Source organism: Nerophis ophidion, linkage group LG03 (genome assembly GCF_033978795.1).
Source record: "Nerophis ophidion isolate RoL-2023_Sa linkage group LG03, RoL_Noph_v1.0, whole genome shotgun sequence".
In the NCBI taxonomy this organism is placed as follows: Eukaryota; Metazoa; Chordata; class Actinopteri; order Syngnathiformes; family Syngnathidae; genus Nerophis; species Nerophis ophidion.
Window position 1 is genome coordinate 51,182,950 of NC_084613.1, and position 22,984 is coordinate 51,205,933.

At 39.3% G+C, this 22,984-nt stretch overlaps 1 protein-coding gene and 1 long non-coding RNA gene across 7 annotated transcripts in view; one reads left to right on the plus strand and one right to left on the minus strand.

Annotated features, from left to right (window-relative positions):
* tiam2a (TIAM Rac1 associated GEF 2a) overlaps positions 1-22,984 on the minus strand; it is a 262,182-nt gene that overhangs the window by 37,395 nt on the left and 201,803 nt on the right. For all 6 annotated transcript variants that reach the window (XM_061895546.1, XM_061895541.1, XM_061895542.1 and 3 more), the window contains 2 exons: positions 2,498-2,731; positions 1,721-1,789 (listed from right to left, as the gene is read on the minus strand). In XM_061895546.1, the coding sequence (XP_061751530.1) occupies positions 1,721-1,789; positions 2,498-2,731 (303 nt within the window). The remainder of the gene's footprint in view (positions 1-1,720; positions 1,790-2,497; positions 2,732-22,984) is intronic.
* Positions 5,920-22,984, plus strand: part of LOC133549776 (uncharacterized) — a 107,456-nt gene continuing 90,391 nt past the window's right edge. Inside the window, exons 1-3 of the long non-coding RNA XR_009806176.1 lie at positions 5,920-6,892; positions 14,471-14,635; positions 16,382-16,579. This is a non-coding gene — a long non-coding RNA (uncharacterized LOC133549776). The remainder of the gene's footprint in view (positions 6,893-14,470; positions 14,636-16,381; positions 16,580-22,984) is intronic.

Below are 22,984 nucleotides of genomic sequence, written 5' to 3' on the forward strand. Positions count from 1 at the left end.
GTGTGTGTGTGTGTGTGTGTGTGTGCGTTACGGACAGTGTGGATTGAGGTGTGTTGAAGCAGCAAAAAAGGACATTATGTTAAATGAAGAGTTTCTTTCTGATAGTGTATATAATAATGTAAGTGCATCATAAATCCTACATGAAGTCCATTGTGTTTAGGGATGAATAATCTTTCCTATTGCTATTGTAGTATTTTTCAGCTATAGTTACATTAATCATTAGTAATGTAGCAGCCTAGTTTTGAATGGCAGGGTCCCTGCTATCACATGTTGATACAAATACAACATTTACATAATAAAAGTCAACTACAGGCTTCCCCAATGCTGTAATAAATTAAGCATGATGAGTTGACTTGAAACTGTGACTTGAAAACTTTTTTTTTATATGTATAGAAGAAAAGTTGTGTCATTTTATTTCATCTAAGCAACAACTTGAGGCAGTTTATTGTGGATTAACGTGGGCAGAATTATTATAGTGTTCCCAATGTTAAAAGGATCAAGCCATTGTTTACAAATTTGGTAAATAAATAACCAACAAATTTATATTTTGTTGTTTTCTTACTGTACCGAAAATGAACCGAACCGTGACCTCTAAATCGAGGTACATACCGAACCGAAATGTTTGTGTACCGTTACACCCCTAATGAATACAGAATCATTTGGAATCGAAAATATATCGTTTTTGAATCGAGAATCACGTTGAATCGAAAAAAATCGATATATTATCGAATCGCGACCCTAAGAATCGATATTGAATCGAATCGTGGGGCACCCAAAGATTCGCAGCCCTAATATATATATATATATATATATATATATATATATATATATATATATATATATATATATATATATATATATATATAATACATACGCACGCACGCACGCACACACACACAAATATATATATATATATATATATACACACACACATACGTATATATATGTGCGTGTATATATATATATATATATACATATATACACACATATATACATATATACACACACATATATATATATATATATATATATATATATATATATATATATATATATATATACATATGTGAGTGTGAGTCTGTGTGTGTGTGTGTATTTATATATCATCTAGAATTGCTAGACATCGCCTAGCTATTCACCTTTTTTGGTCAATAAACTAGTTGGGCATTGGCATGTGCCCAGAATTATTCCTCCCTAGTATCAAGACAGAACTAATAGGACATATACATAATGTATGTCTAAATAAACCAACCATCCATCCATTTTCTACAGCTTGTCCTTTTTGGGGTTGCGGGGCGTGCTGGGGCCTATCTCAGCTGCATCGGGCGAAAAGCGGAGTACACCCTGGACAAGTCGCCACCTCATCACAGGGTCAACACAACTAACCATTCCATGTAATCAACTAAGTGTTAATTACATGGAATGTAATGGGGAACACTAAAAGGTGTTTTTCTCCCTAGAGGTGAGTTGAAAAGATGGCCTTCACAGGCATGTCCCCCTGGGAAAGTCATGGAGTGGGGGATGCTAATTTGTCCTCCAGGCACTAACAGTTATAACGAGAAAGACATGGCCTGACAGGGTTCATCTACATCACCGCAGGGTAATAAGCACTCCATGAGTTTCATGTCTCAGTTCGCCTCAACAGCTGCCAGGACATCCCTTTACTCTCAAAATACTCGCTAAAGCCCTTCAATGCAGACAACACGTTTTTGCTACCTACCTCATCCAGCGTGAGGAAGGTTTCATTTTGCAACGGTATCAGGTAGATCTCGAACAAGCATGCCAGGTCCTGCACAGAAAAGTCAAGAGTAAAAGTTAGTAGAGAGAATAAATATTTTAGTTGACTTGACATGGAGGCTCCTTCATTTTCACATGAGAAATGTTTAGATTTTATGACCCCAAGCTTCTATCTCTCTTCTCATATCCCTGCCTTAATTTGGTTGGAGCTTGTGTTGGTATCCGTGGAGATATTCTCATTAGTTTGGATTTATGAGCTTCCTTATCCTCTTCCCCTGCTGTTAAAGCTACATGAGGCAATATACAGTAGCACGCAGCCTATGGTGCAAAGATTCCAGCTAACTGGTACGCGCCAAAGCACGATAGAAATACAATCACCTCAGTTCCGAAATCAGGCTAAAGAGGAGGGATGCACGAGGGACAGAACTTAATGGAAAATGAGGAGACAAGAGAATTCAGAGAAAGCTGTCGGACTTTATAAAAATTGCTGAGACCAGCAGCTCATGAGTGTGGCTGCTAAACGTGTGTCACAGACAAAATGGTTGTGCGAGGTGAGACAAAAATTATAGGGTGGGAGGAAGATGAGTACGGCTTGACAAGGGCACGGGTAGGCGTTGCTCTACAATATGTAATGACACATCTTAAATGCAATACTGCAACTTGCATTCACAGTACATCGAAAGAAGATTTTTAAAGGCCATTTAATTGTCACTTGATTGGCTCTTACTAGTGATATCAGATACCAGTAATAATTTCTCACCTTCACATAGGACTTCTCTGTGTCCACAAGCTCCTGGATGACCTTGCATAACTTCTCAGTGGCACTCATATGCTTTGGGCAGGGCCTAGCAAGAGTGTCGTCACCAATAGAGCCGAGCCTTAACTCTCCACCTTGCCTCAGGGGCGGTTCTTTGTTGTCTGACATTGGGCCACACGTGGCTGAACTTTCTCCCTCCTGGAAGGACTGGTAGAGATTGCACACAGTGTCCACACTCTGTAGGGGTAAACAAATAGTAGTATTTAATGATCATGCATGTATACAGTCTAGCGTATAAAAACAAACACACTTGGGACAAGCTTAGGGTGTAACTGTACGATACAAAGAGTTTCAATACAAAAGCTGTATCAAGAATACAATAAATTATCAGTCAGATCTCATTCCCCGGATGTGAAGTTTGAAATAAAGAGGTCTACACTGTCCAAGGTCAGTGAATCTACCTATTCAATAAATCTAATTAGTTTAGCATGAAACACTTATGACCGTAAATGAAATATACAACAGTATATCCACATTGATATTTCTATAGCATAACAATATTGTTTTAAATCTATAATCAACAGTTATGCAGCTTTGTAGCACATCAATTCCTGATAATTATATTAGTCTAGTATTAACTTGCAGCTATTTGTTGTAATAGAAACAGAATTATATTATAATTCCCCATACAATCCTTACAAGGATAATTCACAGTTATAATGGTTGCATATAATTATGCATGACTTAATATTGGAGTATAGTACAAGAGGTAGTCTTTAAAATCTAGTATCAGAAGCACAGTGGTAGGTCCTGTCTGCTGTAAGTAAAAGTTTTAATTTGCAAGCAACTAGCAGAACATGTGTTTATCACAGTCTATCGTTTTGTTCCTTGAAACTTAGGGAACATAATTATAACTAAATTACACAGTAGCTGGCACTGCTGTGCTATTATGCGCATGCATTTCAAGGAATTTGTCATTTTTGAATATACTTTATCAAACTCAAAATTTTAATTTCTTGGAAGAAAGCAAAACACTTCATCATTATTACCAGGCTTGACTGCAGCATTGCCAACAAGTATGGTCTTACTGCCAGCCAAAAATAGCATTAGCAATGAGCAGTCACAATGCATAACACATTCTAAGCACATCCTATAACAGAAAGAGATTCCCATGGTGAGACCTCTTTTAATCCCCACATAACAAAAGTGACGATCTCAAGGTTCCAGTCTGCTGCACAAGACAGGAGTGTAATAGCCAGCATGCTCAGGCTCAGCACTCTTTGCCTTCCTGTGTGTTTGTGCAGATATCTCAAATATTGTATATGTAAGCGTTCAGGTGCATTCTGTTCATTGCTTAAGACTGCACAGTCACACATAGACTGACACTGCAGACATCAATGCACTGAAGCACAACCTTTGGCAGAGTCATTCAGCATTTGTAAGGACTTTTGGCGGTGTCAGCTTCAAAACACATCACAACCACCTTTCACTCCTTACCCAATAACCCCTTAGACAAATCAATTAAAAGATCTGCGTTCTCCACTCATCAGCTGAGGCATTGCAGCATGGCCACGCCAGAGATGTCTAAAAGAGGAACTGGATTATTTTGTTTAAATTATCATTCACAATCCTGATGTGAGACAAGAACACATTATATTTATTCTGCATTCTAAATTGTAAAATACAGCTAGTACTAGACAGACCTCTAAAAAACATACAAAAACCTAAGTATTAGCGACATTGTTATTATAAGTGCTAAAACCGAGGAACAACTTTTAGTAACGAGGCACCTTAAACCCAGAGGGGTAACATAGCTATTGTAGTTCTTGACCTAAATTCAGTTTAAATTCTAAGACATCGCTAGGAATATGTGACAAAATTCTCATTTGCTCCCCGCATTTTCTTTCCTTAGGAGTGAGGATTATGCTGAATACATCATCTCAACAGAGAAGAAAGTCTTGAGCTGAAAGATTAAAATAAATAAATAAGGATATAATTAATGAAAAATAAAAATATCCCATCAGTCGGAAGCTCATTCAGAGCAGACATTGTATAGTAAGCCATTGTTTTATTATGTTTGTATTTTGTATTTCTTGTTTAGCACTACTGCTACATGATGCTTAGTGTTTCACAAGAGCTGGTTCTGCTTAACACTAAGCTTCTAAAACTTGTAGCTCATACCCTGAATATTTAGGATGAAAATATATAAGGTTCTGAATAATAATTTTTCCCAAAACAGTCGTCGCTGGCACTCATTAAGTCTGCCATGATTATTGGTTGTTGTTTAAGGAAATAATGAATGTTGCGAAGCGCTTTGTAAAATCCATGCACCCAAAAATAAAAGTTCCGGCAAGTTTAAAATTACAAAAGTACGTAAATGTTACACGTTATCAATAAATGTCCAGATTACTAAATAATTACATACTTGTAGCATGTATATAAAATGTGAGAGGTTTTGAAATGTTTAGAGGGCTTTATAGGTCTAAGATTACTTGCATTGCTAGCTGACTCAAATAGGGTCAGTTAACACAGCTAAATTCTTGTCTCAAATAGAGATTGGAAATGCTAATCAAACAAAAAAGTGCAGTTCCCCTTTAAAAATGGTTGTTGCTGTTCAAGGGACACGATTTAAAGAAGTCTCAGGTCCAAAGCCATGACAAGTTGTTCCAAGGACAAGACAAGACATTAGGGGTGTAACGGTACACAAAAATTTTGGTTCGGTACGTACCTCGGTTCAGAGGTACGTACCGAACAGTAAGAAAAAAATATATCTATATATTCTTTGATTACCTATTTAACAAATTGGCTAATTCTTCCACCAAAAATAATTTTCCTAGTGGAATATTTGATGTGAAGTAATCGGAAACTTGGATAGGTCAATAATTCATAACAACATTGATTTTGATTCAATATTATGTTTTAAACAATGACAGTTTAAAAAAAAAACAGCTTTGTTTTATTAGTAAACGTTGCAAGTTTTTCTAAACTACATTTAGCCTTTAAGATTTTTTATTTCACTTTTGTTTATGTTTTTGTTTATTTTAATAGTTTTTTTTAGAATGTGCCGTGGGCCTTTAGCTGTGTGCCGTAAATGGCCTCCGGGGCACACTTTTGAAACCCCTGCTGTAGATAATAAAAAATCAAATCTGATTAATCAAAGGATAAAAAGCAGAGCCTGGCGACGCATGCGCGTTTATCATAACTCTCTCGCTCTGTCTGTCTCTGCTCCGCCCTCACGAATGTTAACGCTGTGTGCACCAATTTTTTTTTTTTAACCCCTTCTTAACCCTGAACGTACATTGAAAATACATACAACCATAACTAAAAATGCCGGTGTTGTGCCGAATTATGCAACCCCGCCGTAACCCCCCCCCCCCCCCCCCCCCCCTGGCGGGAGCGCGCTTACGTCATTCGGTTGCGTCACCCGTCTCGAAAAGTAGCTAAACTCGGCTAAAATCGCCTCTTTCGGCATAAAAAGGTACATAACAAGGTGAAATAATCCAAGTTGTCTTTACTTTGGATATATTAATGGATGTATTAATTGTGATTCTTTAAGGATTTCGCCGTCATTCCATTGTCTTTAATGATTTCGCCGTCATTCAAGTGGCTGAAATCGCCTCTTTCGGCATAAAAAAAGTACATACCAAGGTGAAATAATCCAAGTTTTCTTTACTTTGGAGATATTAATGGATGGATTAATTGTGATTCGCACTCCCGGCTGGGGGTCGCATTTTACGGCAGGGGTGCATAATTCGGCACAACACTGGACATTCGAGGCATTTAAGAAACTCCACCTGGACAGCTCCGCAAAGAGGACATATCCCGTGAAAAGAGGAGGTGTGGTCAGTCTATCTATCAGTCGTTGCTAGCATGCCGTGTGTTGTTGTTTTGATTGATTGAAACTTTTATTAGTAGATTGCACAGTACAGTACATATTCCGAATTGACCACTAAATGGTAACACCCGAATACGTTTTTCAACTTGTTTAAGTCGGGGTCCATGTAAATTAATTCATGATGCCTCGGTGTGCATGGTTTTCACAACGTGCGGTGCGCTACTTATATGTCCGTGTCGTTCGGTTTACCTGCGAACCGGACCGAAACCCCGGTACCGAAAGGGTTCAACACAAATACACGTACTGTTCCACCCCTACAAGACATCCATCCATTTTCTACCCCTTGTCCCTTTCGGGGTCGCGCTGGGTGCTGGAGCCTATCTCAGTTGCATCCGTGCGGAAGGCGGGGTACACCCTGGACAAGTTGCCACCTCATAGCTGGGCCAACACAGATGGACAATTTAGCTTTAATCGCTGTGAGACCGCATCATTAGATTGAACGCTGCTGGCGAGCATTGCCACTTGTCAAGAGGAGGAGTTTCACATCCGTGTTTACATTTCAGGTGAGTGCATTACTGACATAAAATATAAATTGTTACTCAAACGGCTTTAATAAAATACAATAAAAGCTCAGTCGAAAAAAAGACGGTAGCAAGGAAGTCTAAAGTCACTTTAATCAAAGAACTTCGTCAAAATATGTAAAGTCTTTTCTCATACCAATCACACACGTGTGATTAATAAAAATAAATTATCGCATTATCAAATATGAATGAAAATTAATCGCGCCAGGTGGTTAGGCTTAACCCCGACGCACATCAAGTTTAAAATACCATCGTAAAGTGAAGATGGCCCTAACAGTGTTCCCAATCCTCTTGGCCACTTTTTTTGTAAACAGCTACTGGTGACAAATTTAGTGACTTTCCCCTGTGATATTGGAAACTATTTTGTGTCTTGGAGACTCTGAGGTGAAAGCAAACAGCAGTCACAGTCCTCAGCGAGCAGTGGCGGTGCAAACAAGTGTGTTTGCTAAAACAACTGTTTGGCTAAAGAAGAGTAAATGGTGCACTATTTTAAGTTGTTTGAGTGCGTTTACTACATTATCTATTAGTAACTGTATCTTGTTTGCAACATTATTGCAAACTGCAAAGACTGTCAAAATGTGCACTTAAGTTTTGCTGTATTTATTTTCACCAAGTTTTGAGCAAATCAATGACTTTCAGTGCAGTAAACGATCCTGTATGACACTGTGGCTACTAAATTGTATTTGTACCCAAATAATGGGGTATTTTCTTCAGCATATTTTTTTTAAAGCAGGCAAATATTAACCTGTGATTAATCATCATTAATTACAGGTTTACAATGTGATTAATTGCTTGACAATAACATAATTTAAATATGTACTGTATACATGCATTCATATACCGTATTTTTCGGATTATAAGACGCAGTTTTTTTCATAGTTTGGCCGGGGGTGCGACATATACTCCGGAGCGACTAATGTGTGAAATTATTAACACATTACCGTAAAATATTAAATAATATTATTTATCTCATTCGCAGAAGAGTCGAAGAAAATGTCAGCAATCGTCACACGCAAGTCAACCAATTAGAATTCAGCGGGGGAGGGTCATGGAAGAAGTGCATTGTGGGTCATGGGATGCTAACAGCTATATGCTACTACCGTAGCTATTAAATTGGATAATTTAAATTTAGGCGGTAACTTATAAAAACTGAGAAGGGCTGAACAAAAACTGTACCTAACAAGGAAATAATGTATTCCAGATTACAAGCTGGACGTAGTGAAATATGCAGCAGAAAACGACAAGAGGAAGCGGCGCATACTTTTGAAGTTGGCAGAGTTGTTTAGAAGAGACATCGAGGAAGAAGATTTCATCGGATTTATCGATTACGAGTGACAGATTGCTTGGTAAACGTATAGCATGTTCTATATGTTATAGTTATTTGAATGACTCTCACCATAATATGTTACGTTAACATACCAGGCACATTCTCCGTTGGTTATTTAAGCGTCATATAACGTACACTTATTCAGCCTGTTGTTCACTATTCTTTATTTATTTTAAATTGCCTTTCAAATGTCTATTCTTGGTGTTGGATTTTATCAAATAAATGTCCCCCATATATCCTCCAGTGCGACGTATATATGTTATTTTCCCTTCTTTATTATGCATTTTCGGCCGGTGCGACGTATAATCCGAAAAATACGGTACATATATATATATATATATATATATATATATATATATATATATATATATATATATATATATACACACATACATATATATATATATATTTGTGGATGGGGTGACTGCCTTAAGAAAATATTGGAGGTTGAAAGATAACAGAGCGACATATTCATCAAGACGCCTTTGACGGGAAAACGTTGCCTTGCGGAGACTGATAAGTCACGGCAAGCTTTTTTTGAGCCACAAGGAACTGGTGGCCGACTTGAAGCATTTGCGTATGCCCAATAGCACACTGTAAATGAAGAACTGACTTCATTCTCACAAACTCTGTAAGGATATGCAGTCATGCTCACCTCACACAAACATAAATGGGTAATGGAGGTGCCTCAGAGCTGTGAGAAATTAGTAATAAGCCTGACTGAAAGGTTAGGAACGTGCCAACAGGAAGGTAACTTATACAGCTTCCTTGACGCATGATGATGAAGACAGTGTGCGGTGGCAGAGGACCCCTTAACAGCCCCACGACTCAGGAATTGTAATTGACTCACAACAATTCCATCATCACCATAACTCAAATAACCCATTAAGTACAGCGGATGGGAGGCGACAAAGATCACCTGGCAGCAGTGCTGAGAATTCCTTCTGAGGTTTTCTCACTGACAGCTGTGTCATGTTTCTGCCTCTCACTGGTCCTCGTGTTCAGAGTTGATTTGGAAAGTACTGCATCAATCTTGCAAATCAAAATTTACATGTGTTTTCTCTACCGCATACAACACCTTGTTGAAGAGCAGGGGTCGACAATCTTTACCACTCAAAGAGCCATTTTGACCCGTTTCACAAAGTAAAGAAAGCAATGGGAGCCACATAACTGTTTTGAAATTTATAATGAAATAATACTGCTTACAGAGTTTTTTTTTTTGCTTTGTGCTATGTATAAACCAGGGGTCTCACACACGCGGCCCGCACCTAATATGAAAATATAATGTTAGTGTGGCCCGCAAGTTTTATATTAATGCCGCTTGACAGCGTCACACCTGCCAACTGTCCCAATTTTCCCGGGAGACTCACAAATTTCAGACTAATTATTTTATCGAATGTACGCTGGTGTTCATCCAATGAACAATAATAAGGGCGTACAATGATGGCACTACCGCCCTCTCTTGCTTGTACAAATAATTTGCCAGCCCAAAGAATTGTTTGACGAGGCAATTGCAGACACACGTAAGAGATTGCAAGGCATCCTTATTCAACAGCAATACAGGTTACACTGAGTGTAGCTGTTACTGAGAGTTTGCATACTTTAAATATGTTTCATAAATAAATTAATATTAATAAATGAGTTAACAATGCAGAGTTATAAAATATCATTAGAAAATGTGTGATTGTAAAATCTCCTGAGCAAAATGTAAATGTATTGTGTTAATTGTGTTGCAAAGCGGAACGATTGTTGTGATGTTGCGACCACACGGACGGTAAACAAGGCAGAACATGCAAGAGGGGAGGGTGCTTGAGCACGTTGTCTTCAATTCCTCAAAGAATTTGAGTGTATTCGATAATTTGTGTAAAACTTCAAGCAAGTGATTATTAGAACCTCTTTTCGTTACAAGCAGCCAACGAGGCATTGTATTTTTTGTAATTTAATTTATTTCCGGGTGTTTATTGATGTAAATTCAAAGTCTGATGTACTTTATTGTACTGTATTTGTAAGTTCTCACGGCGTTGGCGTGTATGGTGTATACAGCAAGGAGTCAATAAACGCCCGTTTTACAAAAAAGAACTTCCCTGTGTTGCCGTGTATCAAAAGGAACTACACTGAGGGTGGCTGTTTAAACAACTTTAGCACTCTTACTAATATGCACCACACTGTGAACCCACACCAAACAAGAATGACAAACACATTTCAGGAGAACATCCGCACTATAACACAACATAAACACGACAGAACAAATACCCAGAATCCCATGTATCCTGACTCTTCCGGGCTCCATTATTCAACCAGCTACCACCAACCCAAGCCCGTCGGTTGAGGAGTCCGGAAGAGTCAGGATACATGGGATTCTGGCTATTTGTTCTGTCGTGTTTATGTTGTTTTATAGTGCGGATGTTCTCCTGAAATGTGTTTGTCATTCTTGTTTGGTGTGGGTTCACAGTGTGGCGCATATTAGTAAGAGTGTTAAAGTTGTTCATATCACAATCCTCAGTGTAACCTGTATGGCTGTTAAACAAGTATGCCTTGCAATGGCGTATGCGTTCAGATAGAGGTCGCATCCAAAATGGGACCGGACGGCCGGCACGCAGATAGCATAGTGAAAATCCTGGCGCGATGACATGTAGAAAGGGTGTTAGAGGCATTGTCATCACAGCACGCCGTCAAAGTTAATGTCTGGGTGAAAATCGAAAAATGTTTACCCGGGAGATTTCTGATAGAGAAATTAAAATTGGAAATCTACCGGACTTCTCCGGGCGGTCGGCAAGTATGCGGCTGAGCCACATCAGAGTGGTCAAAGAGCCGCATGCGGCTATGGAGCCGCGGGTTGCCGACCCCTGTTGTAGAGTGTGATGCCTAGCAGTCCTCCATTGCTGCAAACTACAACAAATGCACCAAATGCTGTCATTTTGTCAGACTAGTCAAAACTCTTACAGTCTATTTATACTTATATTAACCAGCCGAAACACGTGCCTCTATATGCCCAGACTTTTTAAGTAAAGTTAAAGTTAAAATGCCAATGATTGTCACACACACACTAGGTGCGGTGAAATTATCATCTGCATCTGACCCTCACGACCTACCAATCTCAGGGTGGACAGTCTAACCACAAGATCACTGAGTAGGTGATGATGTTGTAGTCCATGTCTGCTCACATGGCTACTACTACTTAATGCTAAATACACATGTTGTCCATTTTCACATATTTCCCCTCCTCTCCTCACCATAAAGAGCAGTCTGTAAAGGAGTCTCCATGCTGCTGTGGCCTGCCGCTGGGTTCTTCTGGCCAAAGAGCATCCTTTCCTACGCAGGTTGCCTCCTCTGGATGTAGGCATGGTGCCTCCACATAAAGCATATACACCATGAGCAGTCAGACACCCACACAGAGAGAGTGAGATATCCGTCAGGCAGAGTTTGCTCACCTTCACTGCTTGGCCATGCACCTACTGTATGTCCTTCGAGTGTAGGCTTGCATGGAGCCTAAGTTGACGTTCCAGCACTGACCACCATCAGTTTGCTGCTACTTGCTGTCATGTTTTCCGCATATGACTCAAGAGTGGACTTTCTAGCCACTTGGCTTGCATACTTTCTAGATTCCTTTTATGGCAAAATTTCTCCAGCATATCTGCCCATCTACTTCTGGATGTGGTCCTTATCCTCAGTCCTCTTCTTTCCCTCAATTAAACATGTATAATTTCTAGAGAGCTAAATAACAAAGCAGCGTGCAGCATCAGTGCTCGGTCACAATGAAAACAGTACAATGTAGACTGTTCTGGCTTGTTACATCCAAACACAGAGGAATGGCTGACTCAAAAATATGAAGCTCTGAGCCCAATTGGGAAACAGGAGAGGAATGTAAACTGGCATAAGTACAAAGTACAATGAAGTGACCATTCCATAAAAGAGCAACAACATTTTTATCAGGTTTTGATGTTTTCTGTACTGGAACTGAATCACTGAGCTGAACTGAGGTCATTGGTGTTACGTCTCTGTCGCCCCAGTGACGTTTTAATCAACTTATTTAAATCCAAAGTCAAAGTCATCCAACACATACATTTCAGTGGCCCCCAAAATCAAAACACTAATTAAAACTTAACAAATGTATTTATCTGTACAATGCACAGTGTATGAAATATGCTGCTGACGACAACAAATATTATTTTCATTCCTGTCTTCGTCTCTGTTGGCTCTGTTAAAGTGTTCCTGTGTTCTTACTACTTCTACTTAGGGATGTGCCGATTGATCGGCCGCCAATCAGTATCAGCCGATTTTTGGGAAAAAGTATGATTGGCCATTGCTGATTCATGTCTTTTAATGCCAATCACAAACACTGATTCCATCTGACTGACACTGTTTATTTTTGGTCCTGACAAGCAGCCAACAGCTAATTATGTGTCCACACATAGTGTGGAGATGCTCCCCTAAAGATATAATCATCACCTTCATTACGGCAAATAAACTGCTTTTTATATTTTTCTAAGTATCATCATAAGTAATAGGTAAGAGGCTTAAACTTGTTACACACAGAGCAAGAATGAACATGGATATTAGCTAAGCTACGCGCAAAACTAGCTTGAAACAACAACAAGAAATATGTGCTTAGTAAAGTTTAAGATGTGTAGATGGAAGCACGTTACAGCAGGAAGTAATCAAATATTGACAAGACACAAACAAGAGGATTGATAAGAGTCTAGAATTCATAGGTGTCAAACCCAAGATCCAAGGGCCAGATGTGGCCAGCCACATGATTGTAGATGGCCCGCAAAAGCCTGCCAATAAAATGCATCATTAAAGTGCTTTATCTCTCTATTTAACTACACTTTGATGGGAAAAAAATACAGTGGAGTTGCATACAATTTCACTTTAATTCCCAATATAATTTATTTCAAACATTTAAAAAAAAAAAAAAAAAAAGTTAAATACCATAAATTCATGACTGTAAGCCACTATTTTTTCCCTACTCTTTGAACCCTGCACACAATGCAAATAGTTTTCATAAAACACATGCAACGACACTGAAATGGTTTGTTATTGTTTGTGCTATGTCGCCATCTTTTAAACTTTAAAGTTCGCTCACTGCAAGCGCTGCTTGGTGAACCTTTACCGGAGGACTTTGAGGGTAAAATCCCAAACGATTTAAATGAGTAATAAGAAGTCATTTTCGCTTTTGTTTAGTTATTGTGTACTATTTGCTCAAACAATTATATGCAACAACAGAAAATAAGAACGCAGTTCAAATAGTATGTGGATATTGTTACACTGTCAATACTGCTCTTAAATTGAAAAATTTACATTTAATACATATGAATGGAAATTGTATCGGCCCATCTCACCGAAATTGTCTGCATAAAACTCTGATTGGAACATTCCTACTTCTACTGAATCAAACAGGTAGCTTGTTGATAGGATTGAGCACTGCTGTCACCTAGGGCTGGGTGTTACAATGGTATTACAACAAGGGTCTCAAACTCAATTTACCTGGGTGCCACTGGATGCAGAAACTGGTTGAGGCTTGGCCGCAAGAAAACATTTCTTAAAAAAAATCTAACATCCACTTTTTAATGACTTCACCTTCTTTGAATGGCTTTATTTTGCGTTACGGTGCGGATGTTCTCCCAAAATGTGTTTGTCATTCTTGTTTGGTGCGGGTTTACAGTGTGGCGCATATTTGTAACAGTGTCGAAGTTGTTTATACGGCCACCGTCAGTGTGACCTGTGTGGCTGTTGATCAACTATGTATTGTAGTTGCTTATTGTGTCTACTAAAGCCAATTACAAAATGTGGCTGGGCTGGCACGCAGTTTGTACAGGTTGTAGAGGACTTCAAAGGTAGTGCCTCCACGGTACCCCCTTAATAATATTGTATAGGTAAAGTGCCTCCACGGTGCCCCGTTCATAATGTTGTATAGATAAAGTTCGGGAGAATAATTATCCCTGGAGGAGCACTGAAAATTCGGAGTCTCCTGGGAAAATCGAAGGTATACAAATATAACGTTGTAAAGCGCCATTCGTATAAACCTTGCGGGCCGCACCAACATTAACTTTTCATATTAAGGTGCGTGCCGCAAAATAACGTCTCGCGGGCCGCTTGTTTGAGACCCCTGTATTACAATAATACAGTTTTTACCCTTTTATTTTAGAAAGGGATATACAGTACATCTGATACTATAGTGCCATACCAGTATCTTTTGATGTGCCTTTGTAACGGCCATTTGCTTTTCTCAGGGCATTCCCTTTGGCTCAACCACGCCCCTACGTGTTTACAAAGGGTTCGCTGACACACAACGACGCAACACAACAAACTTTTCAAAAGAATATGGCGGCTCCGGTGCCAACTTGTTGACTCCTGAGTGATGCAATGCTTTGATTGCCGACTGCATTTCGCTATTGGTGAGTGACTGCAACTTTGGTTACACATACACCAGATTGTTTGAGAAACTATACGGTATCTCTCTTTGTAGCAACTTTATCACTATCACTCGCTCTATGTGTCAACTGTTTAGCTACTCCTCGGCTTGAAAGTGCCTCTCCCCATAGCCCATGCTGACTAAGCTAGTGGGTAGAAATAAAGATTTGCTTTAAACTGAACAGCCTGTAAAATCTCCATCTATCCCCATGCGCAAGCGTGAAGCTACAAAATTAACGAAACATGCTTTGACATATTAACGGCTTACTAATTACTTTATAAGAATAATCAACAAGTTATGTTACTACTTGCAACAAAAATATTATGTGGAATCTCAACACTGTTTATCTAGCCATTAAACACTTAGGAAACCTTAAGGACTTTGCACGTTTTGTTTAAGATACACATATATCGCTAAACGGCCTAAAAATACTGGGATATCAGCTTTGGTCTATATTGCTCAGCCCTACTGTCACCCCACTACGGGCTTGGGTATCAATCTGCACACTAGTGTGTAGACACAAAAAATGAAAATCTCCCCTGGTGTTCGCAACCCCCCGAGCCCCCACTGCAATCCCCCAGGGGGTCCCGACCTACTATTTAAGAAACACTGCTGTAAATCAATAGAATCTAAACTGAAGTCAAAGGCATAGTCAAAAAGAGCAGACAGGCCAAACAAGTGACTCTAAAGTAGAGTAGTAGAATGATGATTGGGTATCAATCACTACTCCACAGACCTGCACTAGAGTTGTCAAGTTCCTTCAGCATGTCAAAAAATTATTAAGTCATTAGTTACATTTTCAGTTTAATGTGTCAATAATTATCTATCCATCTGTTTTCTCAATCCAAAGCTGTCAAATATGTCTGATGAAGGCATTTTGTACAGTACTGTCCGGTTTGCAGATGGAACACGGAATCATCTAATGAACATTTCAGCTGTTGGGATACCCTATCCCTGAGCTGAAGTAAACAAACAAACATGGGAAGAATTTAAAATGTAGAACAAACAATAAACAGTCAAGCTATGGGGATTGCGCTTTGATTTAATTGTGGAAAAAATAGCCAAAGGACTGTGACCTGGTAGCCATGATTCACCTGTCATGGCCACTAATGCAATGCCATGCTGATTGTCCAAAATTCAAAGCTCAGGAAATAAAAACAAGTATTAATCATAAATTAAAGAGAAAACATTAGAAGGAGGCTGATCCCGCTGCACTACATTCCCGCCCATTTACGCCTTTTATTATTCACCCTTAAACATTATTCCACAAAGTCTCTGAGGAGTTAGAACATTTGGACAAATAGTGTTTTGGCAATGAAACCAGTTTCATATTAAGGCAGTCCCAAGCCATGAGTCTCGAGGCTCCTCAAATCCACTCCACAGCACAAACGTTGCTACAAAGGCAGAGTAATAATTGTGCCCTTATATTCATTGCCCAATGAAAGCTTAAAGGTAAAATGCTTGTGAAAGACATTTACCAAAGTTTGATGGAAAAACAGACTTTCTGGCCTAAAAACACCACATATTAATAAAATAATTAAAGCCTAAGATCCATGCACTGTGATCTTAAGTTATCTGCATCTACAAAAAAGTACAGGTAAAAAGTGCAGTGTGCTTATTGTTGCATGGCAGTAAGAACACAGACAATTCACACATAAAGTCACATAATATATGGGAAATATAATTCATACAACCTATACTTACTGTCCTTTTTGCCTCACTCTGACAGGCCAAGCAGTTTGCCACGTCCTGTGCCAAACAGACCAGCTTGTCCCTAAGATAGCGTCCAATGCTAAGGAGCACTGCGACCAGGAATAGGTCTTTCTCCTCTGTTTCACAGCTGGGAGGCCAGAAACAGCACATGGTCAGCAGGAAGCATAGAGCCCGAGCCGGGGACTGGTCCAGCATGAAGAGCTCAGCTAAAGTGGTAAGATACTGACTTGGGCCAGGATCCTCACTCTTTACCGCCAGGTCCAAAACCGGTACACCAACTGCCATTGCCGGATCGGACATCACTGATGGGGTCATTTCAACAAAATCTGGGCCATGGTTCCTTCTTGTAGTTAGTGTTCTATCTATCTATTTCTATCTCAAATGCTGGTTTTCCGCAGAAAGGACAGACAGGCATTAACTGCATTGCCGACAGTAAACCCAGATTATTAGCATGCTCACAGCCAGATGGCTGGCGGCTGAAGGGCTTAGTCATAACACACCTCCCTGAGTTGCAGCTCCACCAAAAAAAGGGCCGCACAAGCATTCAAAGCAGATTCTCCAAAGTTAAGAGAAGGGACGACGGTAGCTGCAAGCTTGAGTGGATCATGTTTTTGGAAAAGGATTATGCTGAAAATCTGAAGGCATCAACTACGACAAACTTTTTGAAGTTGAGGACCTAGGGGGAAACTGAAAATGAATATTTCCACTTTTTTCAAGTCATTTTTAAGAGTTTAAAACCCCCCTGCAGATGTATGTACTGACAAGGTAGGACTGAGGCCATGCATACAAGCAGAAAATGAGGCAAATCCCAACATCATCATTACCTACTACAAAATCAGAATAAGATAGCTCCAGTTATAGCGTTCCACATAATGTTATTTAAATACTCTTAGGGCAGGGGCCGTCACCTCAAAATGTTGAAATAGCGATACTGGAACAAAAAAAAAAATGTCTGGAGTCACAAAAAAATAAAAGCCATATGTAGGCCTTATACAGAAGGCCATAGACATCAAGTACACGCATCATTGGCTGCTGTGACGCAAGAAATTCGGCCGCCATCATGAAGTGGTGATGAGGAGCCGGCGAGCAGCCTAAACTGACAGTTGACAGGTAGAAAACAAAGATGCTGGTGTTCAGCGTTTTCCTGCTCAAACGAGCGGACCGTTTAGAAATAGGAATCGGGGGATTACTTTTCACAAGTAAGATTTAACATTAACGTACTATTGGTTGTATTTTGTGAAAAGAATATTACCATACAGTTAAGAAAGAGCAATATCTTCAAAAGTATTGAAATTGTAGCCACTAGCAAACAAGAGTATGACCACAATAGAATTGCTTGTCAATGAAATTATTGAAATTTAATTAGTTAATTCATTATTTTGCTAGAATGCACCAGAATGCTTCATTTGCATGTTAAAATCACAAAGACATCTTCTGGGGGAGGATGACCCCTCTACAGGGGTTTGGTTTACAAACTTTCAGCCATTCACCAGCTGCCACTGATTATTATGCATTCTCATTTTAGGGAAAGTATAAGACAATACTTTCTTAACAATATAATTTTAACCATGAATTGATTAATGTGGACCCCGACTTAAACAAGTTGAAAAACGTATTCGGGTGTTACCATTTAGTGGTCAATTGTACGGAATATGTACTGAAATGTGCAATCTACTAATAAAAGTATCAATCAAAAAAAAGGTATAAGTCTTCAAGTAACAATATTCAAATGCTAACATTGCTGGGTAAGACAGAATTTGGTTTTATTCTGAATCCAGCAAAACAGATTGGTGGTTTTAGCTGATGTAAAGACTTTCAGGCGTTTATATATGTTTATGTTTAAGTATTTGGCGGATGCTTTTATCCAAAGCGACATACATAAAAAATATATATGAAACAATATATATAGATAACTAATTGTTTATGTAGGATATACGCATGTATATATTACTTAATCATATTGTTTCTTGAATTTAAAAATAGCTGACTGTTTTTTTTCACTCTTCTCTGGGATTTTATTCTCAGTTTTGATCTCGAACGTCTGGTCACTTATAGCATATAAGAATATTCTATTACTGTTAAGCAAACTATGAATAATAAAACACGCCAAAAACATGTGTCCTTTATCATAGCTACACGTATGACAAAAAAATGTGTGAAAATCAGTGTTATTCAGTGAGGTAAGATTAATTAAATGCACTGACAGTTCATTGCTCCTGACAAATGAATTGCAATGAAGTGGAGCGGATCACCACTTCAAAATGGCGGCCCCGCGTCTCATCAGCGCCAGTAGGCAGTAGCAGTCGATGCTGCGTACCCTTGTAAGATGTCCATGCAGAAGGCAATACATGTGAACATTTCTATATTGTGGCGGAAATTACGACCCAAGTCTCACATCCAGAGTCCTGAGGTGGGGGCGTGACTTAATTGTTTCAGGCACGCAATATAGAGGCGCATTTAAAAGACAACTTAACTTTTTGGGAAATTTTACTTATCGTTCACAATGCATCACAAAGTTCGCTTTTTTTAACACTATCACTGATTAGTTACTGCAGACTTTTTGAGAGCCAACAAACATATAAAACATCGCCTACTGTACAATGTCTGCTGTCATTACAATTTTGACTGCTAGGATGTTCATATTTTCCTGATTAGATGAAGAATGACTAATAATCCTTGCGTCCTTATTGTGTCCTTCTCGCCATTTTGGGGTCTAAATTGGCTGTCAAAATGTATAACTTGTCAGAACGTGTCCTACGCCTTCTTTTATCCAGGTGAGATGCATGATATAGAACAGACATGGGCAAATTAAGGCGGGGGGGCCGCATGCGGCCCGGTTAGCTTTTCAATCTGGCCCGCCGGACATTGCCAAATATTATTTTTAGATCTTTAAGCTGGAAACTGTAGCTGCCATTATATGATGTGCAGTGATGTTTTCAATTTACTGTAAGTCTTGAACTATGTAAAGTATTCCAATGGTTGGAATCCGCGCTTTTGCATGATATACTAGTTACTATGGTCGTCTAATTAGTTACTATGGTAATCTAAGTCACAGCAGCTCAGATGAGGCACAAAGCAGTGTGGGAGCGTTTCCACAGAGTGTTTCCAGAGCGGCCAGCCTGAAATGCGGGTGTCAGGGTGATATATCAGATGGTAGGTACATTTGTTTTACCCTTGTTGATTGTAAAATATGTCGATCAAAAGGGGGTGTGACGTTCATGTGTTGTTAATATTCAGTGTTTTATTGTTCATAGTTAATATTGTAAATCCCACATTTTTTATTTCCATGTACATTCTGGGTGTCTCATTGAGTAGAAAAAAATTAAATTCCCTTTCGTTTTCTATGACGGTCTGTCACAACGTTTTTAGCCCTCAGACATTATCATGAAGTTTTGTGTTAGTGTTCCTTAAAATAGATATATCGGCCCCCAGACACATTTTTTTCTCTAAACTTGGCCCCCCGAGTCAAAATAATTGCCCAGGCCTGATCTAAAATAAACTTCCAGGGAACAAAGAAGCAAGGAAACACCTCACCAGTCGATCATGTCGAAATCGTACACAAACTTGTGATCACGGCGCCGCTATAAATAGTTTGACTGCATCAGCATCTATAATAGCAATATCGGTAATAGTAGATCAATATTCAAATCAAATGAAATATTGTTAGCGGTTTTTGAATGGTTATTACTTGGATTTTTTTTACTTTTGGTTTTAGGCGGGGGTTTTTTGACAAAACCTCTCCATTTGAGCCACGCTCAAAACGCAGAAACGGATACAAACTTCTGTGTTCACTCCCTTGAATATACTGTCAAAGGTTTACTCTCGTCTTTACTTGCCGGTCTCATCACTATGACAATCACAACCACCACAACACTTGCTGAACCAACACAGCTATTTCGCTGCACGACAGAGCGGCAATACAACAGCGTTTGGGATTGCCAAACGGCAGAGGACAGCGCCCTCCCGTAGAGAAGTCGGTCCGCGGCCGTTTCGCATTCAGTGGAAATTCAGGGTCCGCGTACTGGGCAGCCAACATTTTCCTGGACACTGCGAAGGAGCGGATGTCCGTCCCCGCTCGGTGCGCCACAGCTCACCAAGTAAACCAATGCTCTATATCGCGGGCTTGAAACAAGGCCGGTGCGCCATTTGGATTTGATGTCATTCATTTTTGAGAATATCTGCTCGCATAGAAATGTGTTTTGTTTGCAACAGCCACCGTGCTGAAGGAAACGTGTCGAAGGCTGACGCAAATCTTTGTTGACAGAAATGTTGAAATTTAATATTTATTCTGCTAATTTTTACAGCATTGGAAAACTTTAACAATGTTTATGTTGTGTCCTCCCACAAAAAATATATTAAAACAAAAATATATTTTCCCCATCTTTTTCCATTTTCTTACATTTTTGAAAAAAGCTCCAGGGACCCACTAGGGCGGCGCTAAAGAACCAAATGCAGCTCTAGAAGCCGCAGCTTGCACCCTGGTCCTAGGGAAATGTCTGGACAAAGAGGCTTAATGTCTGTCTGCTGTTTAATCTGTGCTTTAACACAAAACATACATGGATCAAGCATCTATACAATAAGTCAAACATAGCAGAGCTATATATATATGTACAATATAATTCAAATTAGCATGAGGGAAACATTGCAGTGGTGCACCAGCAAGCCATGATGACCTCTTACATTTCAATAAACAAAATTATTTTTTGTTTTATTAGATTCTAGCTGTCCATCCGTTATGTCTACTAAGTAGGATTATCGGGTGTGCTACCACAGTTGAGTGATGGGGTGCTGATCATCACACAATCATTGTAATCAAATATATGACATTATGGAATAACCATTATAGAGGTGATTAAATAATCCAATTGCTACGACAACAAAGAAAAAATAAATAATATAAAATGTAAATATAAATATGTCCTGAGTTAGGAAATTCTAATTGCATTTCTGCTATAAATGTATCCTTGTGTGAGTGAGTAATTTACCGACAATAGGTTCCATGTGCTAATACTACACCAGATTAATTTAAGTCCCTCCATCTGTCTGGTAGGATCTCCTAGTATGTGGGAAATCCACATACTATGTGTGTGATCACTGCTTGGTCATGTGAGATCTGGTGTTGGTGCTGGTTGAAATCTTTTTTTTCAGTTCCTCAATTAGTACAGATTAGTCATATCCATCCATCCATTTTCTACCGCTTATTCCCTTTGGGGTCACGGGGGGCGCTGGTGCTTATCACAGCTACAATAGAACGGAAAGCGGGGTACACCCTTGGACAAGTCGCCACCTCATCACAGGGCCAACACAGATAGACAGACAAGATTAACACTCACATTCACACACGTGAATTAAAAATCGCAGCCACATTTCTGAATGTGCTGATTCACATCCTTGCAGCTGCATTACAAACAAATTGATAAGCAATGCAAGTCAACACTAATTTGAGATGCCTTAAAGCAGTTATTCAGGGTAAAATCAGTTGAGTACTGCAATCGATTGGTTTAGCTCATAATGGCACCACATTTGCATTAAACTGATTAATGTGGCCCTATAAAGCCAAATACATTGATGGGTACCTCACAGTCACAAGAATTACAAGTCAGTCCCAGTGGTAAACTACACCACCGATAACTCTGCCTTGTAAGCATTTTACCTCAAACACACACATACAGTGCACACAAACAAATCTCTCTAGTGTAATGAGAGTAAATTGGAACGCACCAAAGCAATTAATCAAAGGTATCCAGTCTAGCACGGCTGATTACAGGTTGTGACAAGCGTTTTGAAATTGGTCCTTCCTTTTCCATCCATCTTTATTGACTTTCACAACACCAAGTTCGCCTACACAACTGACTACTGCAAGTCAACACTATGGCTGGGCGATATGGAAAAAATAATTATCACGATTAAGTTTTTCATATCATCCAATCTCGACTAACATCACCATTTTTATTTTTTAAAAGGTGGATGGTTCCGTTCAGGGTTATAGCAAGTACTGTTGCATCCCTACTACTTACTACCGCAGTATCTTGTAACAGACATTTCCGCCATGTTTGATTGAGGTAATGTATGCTAACAGCTGACAACTGTAATTTAGTTCATATCTATAATTGTGTTTACTATAGTTGCAACAGTACAGGTAACTCGCCTCGCCTTTACCGGAAGTCGCAGACGATGACGTCACATATTAACGGCTCCTCAGATATTTACATTGATTTTAATGGGAGCCTCCAACAAAAACAGTTATTCGGACTGAGAAAACGACAATTTCCCCATTAATTTGAGCGAGGATGAAAGATTCATGTTTGAGGATATTGATAGCGACGGACTAGAAAAAAAAAACGAGTTAAAAAAAAAACGCAATAGCATTGAGACGTATTCCGATGTTTTTAGACAAATTTACTAGGATCATTCTGGGAAATCCCTTATCTTTCTACTGTGTTGCTAGTGTTTTAGTGAGTTTAATATTACCTGATAGTCGGAGCGGTGTCTCCACGGCCGGGTGTTGACGCCAGTGTCTCAGGGGATTAGACGGCAGCTATGGACGGCACAAGCTCAGCTTTTATCCGGTAAGACTGACTTTTTAACCACAATTTTCTCACCGAAACCTGCTGGTTGA